Source organism: Engystomops pustulosus, chromosome 1 (assembly GCF_040894005.1).
Source record: "Engystomops pustulosus chromosome 1, aEngPut4.maternal, whole genome shotgun sequence".
NCBI lineage: Eukaryota > Metazoa > Chordata > Amphibia > Anura > Leptodactylidae > Engystomops > Engystomops pustulosus.
In genome coordinates, this window is record NC_092411.1 from 69,368,003 (window position 1) to 69,382,912 (window position 14,910).

At 42.8% G+C, this 14,910-nt stretch overlaps 1 protein-coding gene across 1 annotated transcript; it reads right to left on the reverse strand.

Annotated features, from left to right (window-relative positions):
* Positions 1-3,391: 3,391 nt before the first annotated feature.
* LOC140075130 (hydroxycarboxylic acid receptor 2-like) lies at positions 3,392-4,408 on the reverse strand. Its single transcript, XM_072121060.1, has one exon. The coding sequence runs from the start codon at positions 4,406-4,408 to the stop codon at positions 3,392-3,394; it is 1,017 nt and encodes a 338-aa protein (XP_071977161.1).
* Between the last annotated feature and the right edge of the window lie 10,502 nt (positions 4,409-14,910).

Sequence of the window (14,910 nt, forward strand, 5' to 3'; positions counted from 1 at the left end):
AGGGCAAGTATGTGGCTGACGGGATGGCGAAGGCAGCTGCACAGATGGGGCCTGGAGACTGTCCTGAAGTCTCAGCGGTGAGTTCTGAGCTAAAAGTTTGATCCACAGGTGTTCCAGTCCCTGGTGGCCCAAGTGTCATCAGAAGTGAAGGAAGAGTGGAGAAAAGCTGGAGCCCAGATGCCAATGGGACCTGGATGCTGGGAGAGAGAGTGTGCCTGCCCGGAGCCCTGCACCCGACAGTAAGTCAAGTAGCCTACAGACACATACACATCCAAAATGGCCATGCTAGTGCTCATAAACCACCAGTGGTTTGCCCCAGCATTACTACCCCTGTCACTAGACTAGTGAAAGCCTGTATAGTCTGTGCCCGCCACAACCCAGGTAAGGTGGAAAAGACCCCACAGAAGGTGACACCCAAGCTGCTGTATCCCTTCCAAAGACTGCAGATGGAGTTTATCCAGCTACCAAAAAGTGGTACGTAGGAGTACGTGCTTGTGTGCATTGATCTCTTTCCAGGGTGGCCAGAAGCTTCTCCCATGATCAAGGCTACTGCCAGAGCTGCAGCCAAGAAGTTGGTGAGTGAGATTTTTTCTGCAGGTTTGGACTTCCAGAGACCATAGAGTCCGGTCGCAGAACCCACTTCACTGGACAGGTAAAGACCTGAAACCTTGTCCCTCCTGGGTGTAGAACAGGCCCTGAACACCCCTCAGCATCCCCAAGTTAGTGGTGGGATTGAAAGACTAAACTTCACTCTTAAGTTAGAGATCCGGGAGGCCATGGAAGTAACAGGGAAACCATGGCGTGAGTGCTTTCCTGCTGCCCACCATTCAGTTAGGACCACACCCAACAGAAATATGGGATTGTCCTCCTTTGAAGTACTTTTTGGCTGTGCACCCAGACTAGGCCCCTACTTCCCACCGACCCTAGAGATGATGGCAGGAAACCAGGTGGAACATGCAACACACTTGAGCCAGGCCTTGAAAAAGGTCGTCAAAAGTGTTTCTGATTCCTTTTTCAGATGCAGACAGAGACCTCAGGACGCATAACCTGAAGCCTGGAGACGACGTGGTGGTAAAGAGACACCAGGGAGAGAGTCTGGAGCCTCGCTACGATGGTCCTTTCCAAGTCCTGCTGACCAGTGCCATGTCTGTGAAGCTCGAGGGAAGTCAGCATGCTTCCATGCTTTCTATTGTAAACTTACTTCTTGCTAGCTGGTCTCTTCTGACTGACTGTATGCTCAGGGACACCCCAACCATGACTATCACTGTATCTATAGGGGTGACCAGGATGCCCCCAGGGTAGGAGACTTTACCTACGGTTGGTGCAACAAGACAATGACCTTCTTTAACATTGACAGCACAGGTAACCCTGTATTAGCAGTGTCTGATGTGTACTGGATTTGTGGAGATAGGAGAGTCAGGTCAGGCCTGGAGGCTGGGAAGGTGAGTGTACGGTGATAACACTTGTGTATTCCTTCCTCGTGATCCCCAGGGATAAGGTTGATCAGACACATAAGAAAAGGTGGAGAATCCCAAAGGATTCTCGAGGTCTGAGAGAGAAGCACCTAGATGACAACGTTTATATAGATACAGTGGGAGCACCAAGGGGGGTCCCAGATGAGTACAAGGCCCACAATCAGATATGGGCAGGTCTAGAGTCCATTATTCCCCAGAGAGCTATGAGCAAAGATGTTGGTTGGGTAACTGTTTTTTTTATTGTAATCAACAGAGATTTGTGATTTATATCGGAGATGCTTCCCAGAACCGCATGACTTTGGACATGACCCTTGCTGAGAAGGGAGGAGTCTGTAAGATGGTGGGAGTGGCTTGTCGCATGTACATCCCAGATGACATCGCCCCCTATGGATCCATTACCCATGCACTTGAAGAGATTGAAGGACTGCCCAGGGAACTCAAGAGAAACTCTGGGGTGGACACTTTGTCCTTCACTTTGTGGTTGGGGGATTGGAAGGGTTTCCTTTAAGTGGGAGTAATATTGGGGATTGTGATTTTGCTCTTGTCACTTATGGCGTGCTTTGTGGTCCCCCTCATCAAGTCCACCATGTCCCAGATGGCCGTCCAGGCGGTAAGAACCACGACAGGAGAAGTGCCCGAAGCGGAGGATGATGCTGCCTGTTTACAAACCTATGGACTATGGGGACTCAGTGATGTGATTTGAGTGTGCGGGCCTGTAACCCCTGAGTGACCAGCCTCCAGGGGATCTGGTGAAGAGTTAACAAGTCCAGCAGGTACGGGCTTAGCCTACCTGTGGGTACCTGGAGCTTGAGGAGGTCGCTCAGGATGGAGTTACAGGCCAGCAAAGCTCAAAGGGGGGAATTGTTAAGGAGGTCGCACTGGTTTCGGACGCCATCTTGACTACTGTCCGCCATCTTAGATACAGCGGCCATGTTCCCTGACCATTGTCAAGTTAATGTCATGATTCAAACTTCATTTTATGTAACATGTTTGCTGCCTGTCAGCTAATACCCTGTGACATGTAATGAGAAGCCAGTCTCTCCTCGAAGCTGCATGATATTGTGATTCTGGAGCCACTTATCATCTCCTTCTCAGCATTAGTATAAACAATATCTGTCTCGGAGAACTGAGCACAATTAATTAACTTTCTTTTCCCAGAATTTGCTGATGACCAATAGCTTTGCAGTATACTATTCACGCCCCTTTGATGATTCTTCTGTTTGTTATATATTATGCATTTTCATTATCAAAGGAGGGAAGATCTTGACTAAGAGATTGACATGTCTTGGTCTCTATGTTCAATCATGAAAGGGTTAATTAGGACTCACCTTACAAAAGTCAAGAGGGCTGTTGGGGCCCTGCATAAAAATCCCTAACACATGTAAAATGGCTAATTGTTTCATCATACCCACACCCTCGAAAAATTCAGCAAAGAAAAATGGTACAGATTTATTTTAAAGCCTGCCTCTAAAATTTGCATTTAAAGCAATTGAAAATGCAGTAAATTAATGCCAAAATATAAAGAACTTCTAAGTAATATATATTTATATTTAAAAAAAATAACATGATTAAATCCATTCTTAGTTTACCACTGCTCATGTGAGAAATATATGGAGTGTGTACATTGAAAACAGTTTTCTGTTGTTTACCTATGATGAGATACCTAAGATACTAATACAGTTACAGTTCAAATGGCTCACTGTGAATTTGGACCTTGAATGAAAGCAAAATTGAGCATGATACGTATAATGTAGCTATATGCAGCAACCCAATGGTTAAGGACTATAGCAATGTCTTTTTTTGTTCCTTTTTTACATGAGAAGTGGAGTCTACCTGTTTGGCTTGCATGCTGCTTTAAGGATTGGGGCAGACATGTGTACCTTCTACATTTTGGTTTTTGTTTCAAAAGACATATGTCAATTTGATAAATCAGATTTTGGACAAGCGGGTTGTCTTAATCTGAATTTTATGAAAATTGTTAAGTAGTAAGTTCTCAGTGAGGGATTGGATAGGTAATACAATAAAGGATTGCACATACTGTTCATATAAGTAAAGCACATAGTGATAAAGAAAGCAGTCTCCACAGATTTGTATATATTGCAATTGTTGTGTTGTGGAGACTCCATGAGCCTTAAGATTTCTATCCTTGAGGACACACTTGGTAAAAAGCATAAAAAGAAGAGGACTCCGATCAATATGATAAACTTGACAGCTCTCTTAATCTTTGAATCCTTGTCCATATTCCTCTGTCTCAGCTTCCAGATTATGCTGTATGAGCAGAATAGGACAATGCACAAAGGAAGAAAAAACTCAATAATGAAGAGGAGGTCGTGCCAATATGAGAGTGCAGGACATACAATAAAACTGTCACAGTATGCATTTCTGAATATATTGCCACCAGTGTGGTCTTTAGTCAGAATAAACACAGTCACTGATATTGCAATAAGCCAAACCAAACAAACAACAAAAATAGCATTCCTGATGGAAATAGAGTTGACTGAATGATGCGGATGAACTACTTTAAAATATCGATCCAAGCCAACAAGTGTAAGGAAGAAGATGCTTCCTGCCCTGTTCATGGCCAGCATAAAAAGCATTATTCTGCATGGGATATCTCCATAAATCCAGGTCTTCTGCTTCAGATAATAGTCTATTCTGAATGGTAGGCAAATGATCAAGAAGAAATCAGCCACTGACAGATTAAAGAGATAAACAGTACTAGATTTCCAAGACTTGATGTGAAAGAAAAAAGCCCACAATGCAGTCCCATTAAATATAGATCCGAGAATGAAAATTATGATCAAAAGAGTAGGGGGCACATAAGAAAGTATAGGATCCTCAAAAAAGCAACAGGTGTTATTGGTCTGGTTGAAAAATGAATGAGGTCCTTCCAATGGCATTGTATAAACCTTCTTATCTGTAGGTGGTAACATAATGCATGTGCTGTCTGTTCAGTTAGGAAAACTGGAATATGTTTGCAGAAGATCGAATGAAGACTGATGTGAAGGAGGAGGCTCTGTGATTCTAGGCATGTTTGCATATCTAAATTTAGTGTGATAACATACACGCCATCCTCACACTCTGCTAAGAATTCTATGTAAATATTGTAATAAAAAACTGGCTCTTGCAAGCTTTTTCCTGAAATACTAGCAGCTAGTAAAGAGAAACCATGTTCTCTTAATATGCAGCGGTGTAGCTAAAGGTTCCTAGTGCAGAAGTTCATCTTGAGTTCCCCTATCCCATTGATCCCTACTCTGGCAGCACTGGACCACATTCACAAGGTTGACTTAGCTCACAGACACTCTCTGGGTCCTCTACTGATGTTCAAAAATAGGTTTACTAATGTAATAAATCAATCAGAATGGTGGTGTTGTATGGCTAACCAATACCTGGTGGCCTAAGTGGCTGACCATAGTCTGGCCTGAGTACACTGGACACACCAGATTGTTCCCACTGCACCCAACTCTCCCTGTCCCTTATTTATGCTTATTGTGATGCATTAGTAACAGTGCCTTCTCTATGTCAATTATGTGAGGCCTTCTAGGTGCCACATCTGCAACTGTTTAGATACTTCCAATTGCAGCACAGCTTCCCACCTGCAATCTCCACTATTTCTGTATATCCACTAATTCCTTTTACAAGGGACATAAAGGCCCGATTGCCCCTTTACATACCCTTCACATCCCCATACTTGGTATTTCATATTCAGATTTTTGATGTAGTAAGTGTTTTCTGCTGTTGGCAACATGTCCAATCTCTAGTAATGTAACACTGTTATGAACTCCACAGGAGCCTACTGAGAGTTCCAGAGAAATGGCCAGTATGCCACTTATATTTAGGTTCTGGACTATCACTATCAGGGAGGCACCACATTATACTATAACAATATACTACTCTCCGAAGAGGGAACTTTTAAATTATATGAAGAGAATCTGCATGGTGGCTGGGACATATGCCCATGGCATGCAGGTTCGATTATGTATCAGAATATGCCAGGTAGGGTAGATGGCATAGAGCAGTGACGGCAAACCTTTTGGTGACAGAGTGTCCAAACTACAACCAAAATCCACTTACTTACCAAGAAGTGCCAACATGGCATTTGAAGCAGTAACTTATTGCTACCTGTTCTTCCACATCTTTCAATCGTATTGCCCCCCCCCCTTGAGGCAACCAATACAGTTGAAAGAAGGAGGGCAAATCAGACTATCATTGTAGCTTCTCTGTAGGGTCTCTCTGTACAGGAAGAATGTTGGGTCCAGCAGCATGTCCTCCAAAGAAATTGCAGTTCTGTCAGCACCTTCTCGCTTTTCCTGCAGTTCCAAACAGCCAATGGAGTGTTCCTTTAAAATAGCATCTTTTAAGTTTCCTGGGAGTGCAGGAAGTTATGGAGGATTTTGTCCAATTTGGTGAATTCTGTCCTGGGGTGATGGTCTGAGTGCCACCTCTGGCACCCGTGCCATAGGTTTGCTTCCAATGGCATAGAGTCTCTAGAGCAGCTATACATGGTGCATGCAGGTGTGCAAAGAGATCTCCAGTAACTTAGATATTCCAGCTCTATTATTATAGGTAACAACTGGTGGATTCTGCATGGTGTTGAGGTGTCAGTGGACCCCAATAAGGATTATAGTGGAGCCAGGCTGATAGCAAACTGCAGCTGACTCTCCTTCAACAGCAGCCAGAACAGTGCAGATTGGAAAACTTGGCAGATGGGGTAAATCCAAAAGCAAAATCTTGCAGTAGTAGCTACATAGATTGTTATAGATTATATAGGATAGGCAGAACTCCTGTACCATACTTATACTGCAGACTGAAGCCAGCCAAACCATTGTTCCCCCCGCCTCCTTCCAAATGCCAGTGTCTGGTTGTGAAGGACATTGAAATAAAGATAATGGGGCACATTTATTACTCGTCCGGAGGAGCTGTCAGAAAGTGCATTGTCCGATGATCATGCAGTGTGCCACGATTCACTAAGATCGTGCTCCCAATACCCTGCATGTGTCCTGCATTCATTGCTCAGGTCCGCCAGGCTTCCTGGTCCGCTTCTTCTTCCTGGTGCATGTAAGTGCTTGATCTTGCGACACAATTTGAAAGTTAAATCCTGCGCTCAGTCCGAATTGGTCGGATTTCTATAGCTTTTCAAAAAAGAACATGTGCTAGGAAATCTGTTAAAATAAACAGAACACTCCATTAAGCAGACAAACAGGTGTTGGAATAGATGAAAACAACCAATAAAATTCTGTGACGCATAAAAAAGAAAGCAACATGGAAACGCAACTTTCACAGCTGATCGGTGGCTTCAGTGTTAAAAGATTTAAGCTACACATAGAGGTGCACGTAGATCCTCATTGTCAAACAATGTTTATTATGTTAGTTGCCGTAATATACAGTGGAGCAGATTTAGGAAAAGTGGTGTATGGTTAGACAGTGCAGAGCTAGACTACACATATGCTGCACATGACTCGAATAAGTGTCTGATGCTGGATGATAAATCTGCCATAGTTTAGGACAATCTAGTCGAACTTTAAACCTCCTATTAGTTGGCTTATTTTATGCCAGAAAACTGAGACAGAATTCTGTCGGGTCAGCATTATTTTTTTCCCCTCTAAGCCATAACCCCTCTCATATGCCATCCCTTTTCTTAAACTAGTTGTAGGAGTGCCTGAAAACTGTCTAAAACCCTTTAAAAATATGGTGCAGACAGTCTTTTAGTGCACATTACCACATAGTTCTGTAGTAGACTGTATGGGTTTTCAGAGCAAAGATAACCAAAGTTAAGAAAAAGATAATTCAAGTAGTCTACTCCTTTAAACCATTGTATTTCTTTTAAAGGGAACCTGATAGCAGAAATTTACTATAGGTATTGTCAAGGCTCCGGGTCAGTGAACCCCCTGCACCACCGCGGGAGATGGTACTAGCCGACACCTGGGACCGGAATCTAAGTGCCACCTGGTCTTCACCAGAACCCGCCGCAAAGCAGGATGGTCTTGCTGTGGCGTGGTGCCACCAGGTCGTGCCACAGCCAAGGTCGAAGTACAGGAACGGCAGGCAGTCTTGTGATCAGGAGCAGGCAGATGTTCAGGGCAGGCAGGAGAGGTACTGAGTCAGGAAGGAAGCAGGAGATCAAGTCTTGCAGAACAGGAGCAATGTCAGGGACAGCTCCAGGGTCACAAAAGGAGATCAACGCAGAGTGGGAAACAGGAACGGAATCGGATAAAATGCAAGGAACGGGAAGCTTTCTCTATTTCTTTCGGCTCAAAGATTCGGCAGAAGTTAATGGGAGCAGCTGGTCTTTATGGGAAACCCAGAAGTGCCAGCGACAATCAGAGGTGCGCTGGCCCTTTACATTTTTGAGTGCTGGCACGCGTGCCCTAACCAGGACGGGAGCATGAGCGTGACGAGGTAAGTGAGGGCCGGGGCAGGCAGCGCCACGGAGAGGGGCACGGGTGTGCCTGCGATCCGAGGCATGGATTGCAGGGACACCCGTGACGTGTTGTAAAGCAGATTATAACACCTTCCAGATCATGTTTCTTTATGGCCCAGTGTGCAGGCATCATCCAGAAAAATCAAATTTGAAGTGAGATGTAAAGTGGTAGTCCAAAGTCAGGGAGGAAGAGAGTTTAACACTAAAGTCAAGCTCTCTCGGAAGGCCCCTCTGCTGTGATTGACTTCATAAACCAGACTTCAGGAACGCCAGTTACTGATGTTCATGGATGCAGGGACATCAATTAAAGATGAGGCAGCATTCTAAGGCAGTGAGAGCTTGACTTCCATTCTAAATTATTCGCCTCCTTGACATTATACACACAGATCCCTACATGTAATATTATCTTCAAGGTTTGTAGCTGCTTTACATCAAATTGAAAGTGGTTTATTAGGGCTATTTCTGCTGATAGGCTCCCTCTATGTGAGAGGATACAGGGCCTGCAGACCGCAGCCTGTTGCTGCTGTCCCTCACCTGAAGGTAATCTGTCTCCATCAGGCCTTCTGCAATCCTGCACCTATACAGGGTCTGCCCTAAGATCTCGGCCAAAGTAGCTTCTACCTTCTTCAACCACACGTCCCCTGAATCTAGGCTGTGAGCTTCTCCTACCAGACTGCATCCAAACAGCTACTTCTATCTCAGCCGGTTATCTTTGCTGTGTTGAAGTTCTGGAACTGGAACTTGATGTTCTACATCTTGTCTCCATGTGTGATCCCTTTCTGTCACTAACATCAAGGGCCTCCCCACTGCCATCTACCCTGGGGCCCTAACACACGCATACACTGGGATAACCTCAAAGGAACCCTTCATCATACTGTGGCCACTTCTTGCAACCCCTCACTTGATCTGCCCGACGTGGACGAGGTCTGTTCCACGTCGACCAAACAACCATTACAAGTCTAGCACTAGGCTACGCTTAAGCCAGCTACTCAGGTACCAGGGGGATCCAGCTTCACCCAAGCCATTAGGTCAAGCAATGGTGGGAGGATGTTACAATTACATACAGACAAAGTTTATCCACTACTGTTTTTAGTGGTCTTATTTTAGAGTACCGTATTTTTCGGAAGATAGGTTGCACAAAAAATCCTTTGATTTTCTCAGAAATCAAAGGTGCGCCTTATAGTCTAGTGCGCCTTATATACGAACCTTACTTATAGACAACAGCTTCCTTAAACTGTGCACAGGTCTGCCACCTGCTGGTTATTTATCCTTATAATCAGGTGCACCTTATAGTCCAGTGTGCCTTATATATGAACCTAGACATTTTAGCAGGCATTTATTGATGGTGCACCTTATACTCCGGTGCGCCTTATAGTCTGAAAAATAACTTTTTAATCACTTCTTAGTTTTTTTTTGCATTTTTCCCCCCGGCATTTACCGTGCAGGTCCAGGAATGATTCTATTTTATTATACAGATTGTTACGGACGCAGCAAATATGTGGCGGATTTTTGTGTGTTTGTGGTTTTTATACTTTATTAAGTGTTTTTTTATGGGAAAGTGACATTTTAGGGGCTTATATTTTTATGTATTTATTTTTTATTTATTCTAATGTTTAAACTTTTTGTGTTTTCAACTTATTTTTACTTATACTTACTTGAACTTGAACCAGTGCTGCTCTGATCGCTGGTTCAAGTCCAATACACTACTCTACAATACTAATTCTTTGTATAGCAGTGTAAACTGTCTGCGCATGCGTCTGCATGCTCAGACAGTTTACACTGCTATACAAAGAATTAGTCTGACTGCCGGGAAGATCGGGCAGCCCCGGGGCACTGGGCAGACCTCGGGGCTGCCCAGAAGAGGATCAGATCCCCCGGTAAGTGGCATGGGGAATCTCATCCATAGGGGAAAGACTCTTACACACCGTGGTCAGGCTCCAATCGCAGGTGCTACGGCGCAGTGTCAGCTGTATTAGCCAGCTGACGGCAGCTGCTTCTGGTGTCGGCTCCGGGGGGACTGTATTGTGACCTATAGATTTTAACCAGTAGTCAGTGTTAGGGGATAAATGTACAATCAGTAGATATGTTGACTAAAGGGACAGCATGAGTTAGTGACGAAGTATTGTAGTGGAACAAACCTCAATGGCTGTGTCAAAACAATACCGCAGATGTGACTGTGGGCATGGGAAGTACAGTGTTGGCAACAGGGCTATTCAAAGTTCAGAGAGTGAGGATTAACTGGTAATTTTGAAGCACAGAACACCATGACGAGTACAGAGGCTGTTTATATTACAATTACGATCGAGCTGTACAATGTTGCAATAATGTATCAAACACAAAGGGTGTTAAACTGACACCTAGTGGTGGAAAAATAAACATAGGAAGTGTCACTCACTCATAGTTTAATTACTATACAGCTGAAAGGCTGGTTTGTCACATACGATGTAAAAATAAAAATAACCCCATAACAGACTACATAATTTGTAATAATTGTTGTAGAACTTTTCTCCACGATTTACACAAGAAGGAGTTTAAAGAGAATCCGTCATGCAAAAATGGCTTATGTGACCTTACTCGCACTTGCGGGGATTATGCTTGCCACTTTTTAACCCCTACGGGACTCAGCCTCTTTTGGCCTTAAGGACGCGGCCCCATTCTTCAAATCTGACCTGTGTCACTATAAGTGGTTATAGTTTTGGAACGCTATTATATATCCAGGGGATTTTGAGATTGTTTTCTCGTGACACATTGTACTTCAAATTAGTTTAAAAATTTGGATGATATCTTTTGTGTTTAGTTATGAAAAAAAACTAAATTTGGCAAAAATTTGGAAAAATTCTTTATTTTCAACGTTCTAAATTCTCTACTTTTGATGCAGATAGTCATAGCTCCCAAATAAATTCATAACTTACATTTCCCAAATGTCTGCTTTATGTTGGCATGGTTTTTTAAGATTCCACATATTTTACTAGAATGTTATGAGGCTCAGAATTTAGGTATCATTTTTCACATTTTTTGTAAAATCACCAAAACCTGTATTTAGATGAACCTGCTCAACTTCTAATTGACACTGAGAGGCCTAAATAATAGTGAGACTCGTAAATTACCCCATTAAGGAAACTACACACCTCAACGTATGAAAAACCACTTTTAAGAAGTTTGTTAACGCTTTACGAGTTTTATAGGGGTTAAAACAAAATGGAGGTGCAGTCTGCAAATTGTTATATTTTTTCACAATACACCCATTTTGGGTGGAAAATTAAACATTTACAATGGATTAAATGAATAAAGGCTCCACAAAGTTTGTTACCCAATTTCTCCCGAGTACACGGATACTCTACATGTGGTGGTAACCTGCTGTATGGGCGCACGGCCGGGCATAGAAGGGAAGGAGGTGCCATCCAGATCAGATTTGCTATGTCACATTGTACAGGCTATAATTTTTTTCTTTTTTTTAATGTGGACCTATAGGGGCTTATTTCTTTTGCCACATGAGATGCACTTTTCTGGTACGTAATTTGGGGGAATGTATAGGCTAATTGGTGAGATTTTATTAACTCTTTGTTGGTGGAGGAAATGAAAATCATCACTTTTCAGGAAGATTTTTATGGGTTTTTTTTTTGGCTGCTTACCATACCATAAAAATAGTATATTATTTTCTATGGGTTGCCATGATTACAAAAAGACCTCATTTATATAGATTTTTTATTTTTTTCCAATTTTTACTGCATAAAAAGTAATTTGGCAAAAATGTTGTTAATTTTAGCATCACCGTCTTTCATATGCATAACTTTTTTTATTTTTCGCCTCACAAATCTGTTTAAGGGCTTATTTTTTGCGAGAAGGATTGTTCTTTTTAGTGGTCTTATTTTAGAGTGCATAACATTTTTTAAATCCCTTTCTAGAGCATTTTTATAGGGTATTAATTGAAAATGATCTTTTTTCTGGAGCTTTTTTTTGTTTTGTTTTTTACGGGGTTCACTTTGCGGATCTAATAACGATTCTGTTTTATTATGCAGATTGTTACGGACGCAGGGATACCAAATATGTGGGGGTTTTGTGTATTTTATTCAATTGTACTGAATAAAAACCAATTTGGAGAAAATCTTGTTCATTTTAGCATCACCATCTTTTCATATGCATAACTTTTTTATTTTTCGGCTGACAAATCTGGTTAGGGGCTTATTTTTTGCGAGAAGAGTTGTTCTTTTTAGTGGGCTGTGCATAACATTTTTTCAATTACTTTTTAGAGCATTTTTTTATAGGGTATTAATTAAAAATTATCTTTTTTCGGAACGTTTTTGCGTTTTTTTTCTACGGCGTGTACCGTGCGGGTCCAGTAACGATTCTGTTTTATTATACAGATTGTTACGGACGCGGCAATACCAAATATGCGGGGTTTTTTGTGTTTTTGTGTTTTTTATACTTTATTAAGTGTTTTTATGGGAAAGTGACATTTTAGGGGCTTATATTTTTATGTATTTATTTTTTATTTATTTATTTTTAATGTGTAGTGTCAAGTGTTTTTGCATATTTTTACTTATACATACTTGAACTTGAACCAGTGATGCTCTGATCACTGGTTTAAGTTCAATACACTGCTCTACAATACTATTTTATTGTAGAGCAGTGTAAACTGTCTGAGCAAGCTTGCGCATGCTCAGACAGTTTACAGTCAGACCCGGAAGGGGTCTGACTGCCATGGAGACCGGGCAGCTCCGGGGCACATGCCAGTCCTCGGAGCTGCCCAGAAGTGGATCGGATCCCCCGGTAAGCGGCACGGGGGATCCGATCCACAGCGCAAACACCCTTACACGCCGCGGTCATGTTTGTGCAAGGGGTTAACACCCCCGATCGGAGCCGGCTCCGATCGCGGGTGTTAGCGCAGGCTGTCAGCTGTACTAGACAGCTGACAGCCGCTGCTTCTGGTACCGGCTCCGTTCGTGAGCCGGTGCCAGAAGCAGGACGTTATAGAACGTCCCCGTGCGCTAAGCATCTAGCCCCGGGGACGTACTATAACGTCCTGGTGCGCCTAGGGGTTAATGGAATTAACCAGAATAAAGAGCTCTTCGATGGAAGACAAATATTTTGATCAGCACTGTTGCGGAGTCTCGCGTTTTCTTTGGATCTATGCAAAATAACCCCCCTAATCTAAATAGATTTTCATAAACTGCCATTAGAGAGCATTGCCTCTATCCCTTCAGTGTCCCTCTGCATGCCCGTAAACTTAAGCAATGAGGTCCTAATGCTGTATGCAAATGACCTGTGAAATGTCCAATGAGTCATTAGCATATTCAAGCTGTACAGCTTATTCATGAGTGGGAGGTACAGCCACACCCCCAGTGCTTGACTGACAGCCTGTACTGTTGCCACATGGGCAACAATCTTCTGCCAACTGGTCTGTCAAAGGAACTTTCCACAAGGCCCACCAGATCAGCATTTTGAGGGTCTCCCTGAGCAACCCATCACTGTACAGACTTTGGCTACATTCACACTACAGTATGGGGGACGTATATACGGCCGACGCATATGCGGCCGATATACGTCCCCCATACACTTCTATGGGCTCACGGTGCCCTACGGGAGCGGTACGGTGCCGCACGTGTCCTATCTTTTCCCGTATTACGGCGCCGCGGCCATATATCGCTATGGAGAGGGGCGGGGGTGCAGGTATCTGCCTGCAGCCATTTTTGTACAAGATGGAGCAAATCAAACATCTTTTATATGAGAGGCTTATCTTTACTGCATACCCAGTGTTGCACACGCTGTCCTCTGATAGCCAAGTTTGCTATACTCTTTGGCATCCTGTATGGTTAAGTCATAATAGGCCTTTTGAGGTTTCCCAGTGAGATAGGGAACCAGAACTTCCGCCCATTGCTCTGGTGGCAGCTCTTCTCTCTCAGCTACTCTTTCAAAGATGGTTAAAAAGGCCTAAACATGATCCTCAGGTGTTGTTTTCTGCAGTGTATCTCTCACCAACATCCGTACACTGGCACTTTTTTCAGCAGGAGTTGTGTCATCCTTTCTGGCCGTCTCTGTTAGTGTGGCAAGCTGACGGACCAGAAGTTGGTTTGTCTCCTGCTGGGCCTGCATAGCCTCCGCATGAGCTCTCTGCTGCTGGACACTGGTTTGCTGCTGTTGATGATTATGTATTCAGAAAAAAAAACTGATCACCGTAGATATTATAAAAGATTTTTTTATCTTGTTACAAAATAAATCATATGAAGAGAAATGCAAGCAATAAGAAAACATTATTTCCATAAATTCATTCAGAGGATATATCTCTTTGTAGTGTCCTTTGTCCGTAGATATGGGTTGTATAGAAACAATTCCCATTTGAGACTCACTGTTCCATGGCTTTGTAGAGACCATTCACAGATAGCCTAACGGAAAGGAAACTTCATCCATTGGTAACATCTAGCAGAGACGGCGCTCGCATGGCTTGTGACGTTTCCGAGGTCACGCCTCCTTCCTCAGACATGTCTCATTAACAATCACTTGTTAAAATTTGTAAGGGTTGTGAAATGGTAAAAAAGCAGTGATTTAAACATTGTGAGGTTTTTTTATTCTGTGAAATATTTTGATAGACCAGGCATTTTAAGATGTGTTACTATCATACATACGTTTTATTTGCTTATGCAGTGTAGTCCATAGTCATATAGTATAGACACTCACCTAGTTGTGGACCGCAGGCAGAGACTCAAAAAACTTTTCTGTCTTGGATATGGTCTGTTTTGTTGGACACAATTTATGGATGCGTTTATGTGAGGAAATGGAGATCCTCTAGTCCTAGACCAAGTTATATATTCTCCCTTTAAATGCCTTTGTTTATCTGTAATATTGGATTGTCATAAGAACAAGATTAATTAATAAATCTTAATTGCAGACACCTTTGATAACTGTTATAGCTGTTGTAGCCTAGAGCTAAAGTAAAATACCAAATACAGTAAATTACCAAAATCCAGAGGTCTGTTTGTAACTAGGGGTCGTCTGTAAGTCAGGTGTTCTTAAGTA

What these genes read in the sequence shown, in the direction of transcription:
- LOC140075130 (XM_072121060.1), bottom strand. Translation starts at nt 4,408, where the DNA reads ATGTTACCACCTACAGATAAGAAGGTTTATACAATGCCATTGGAAGGA.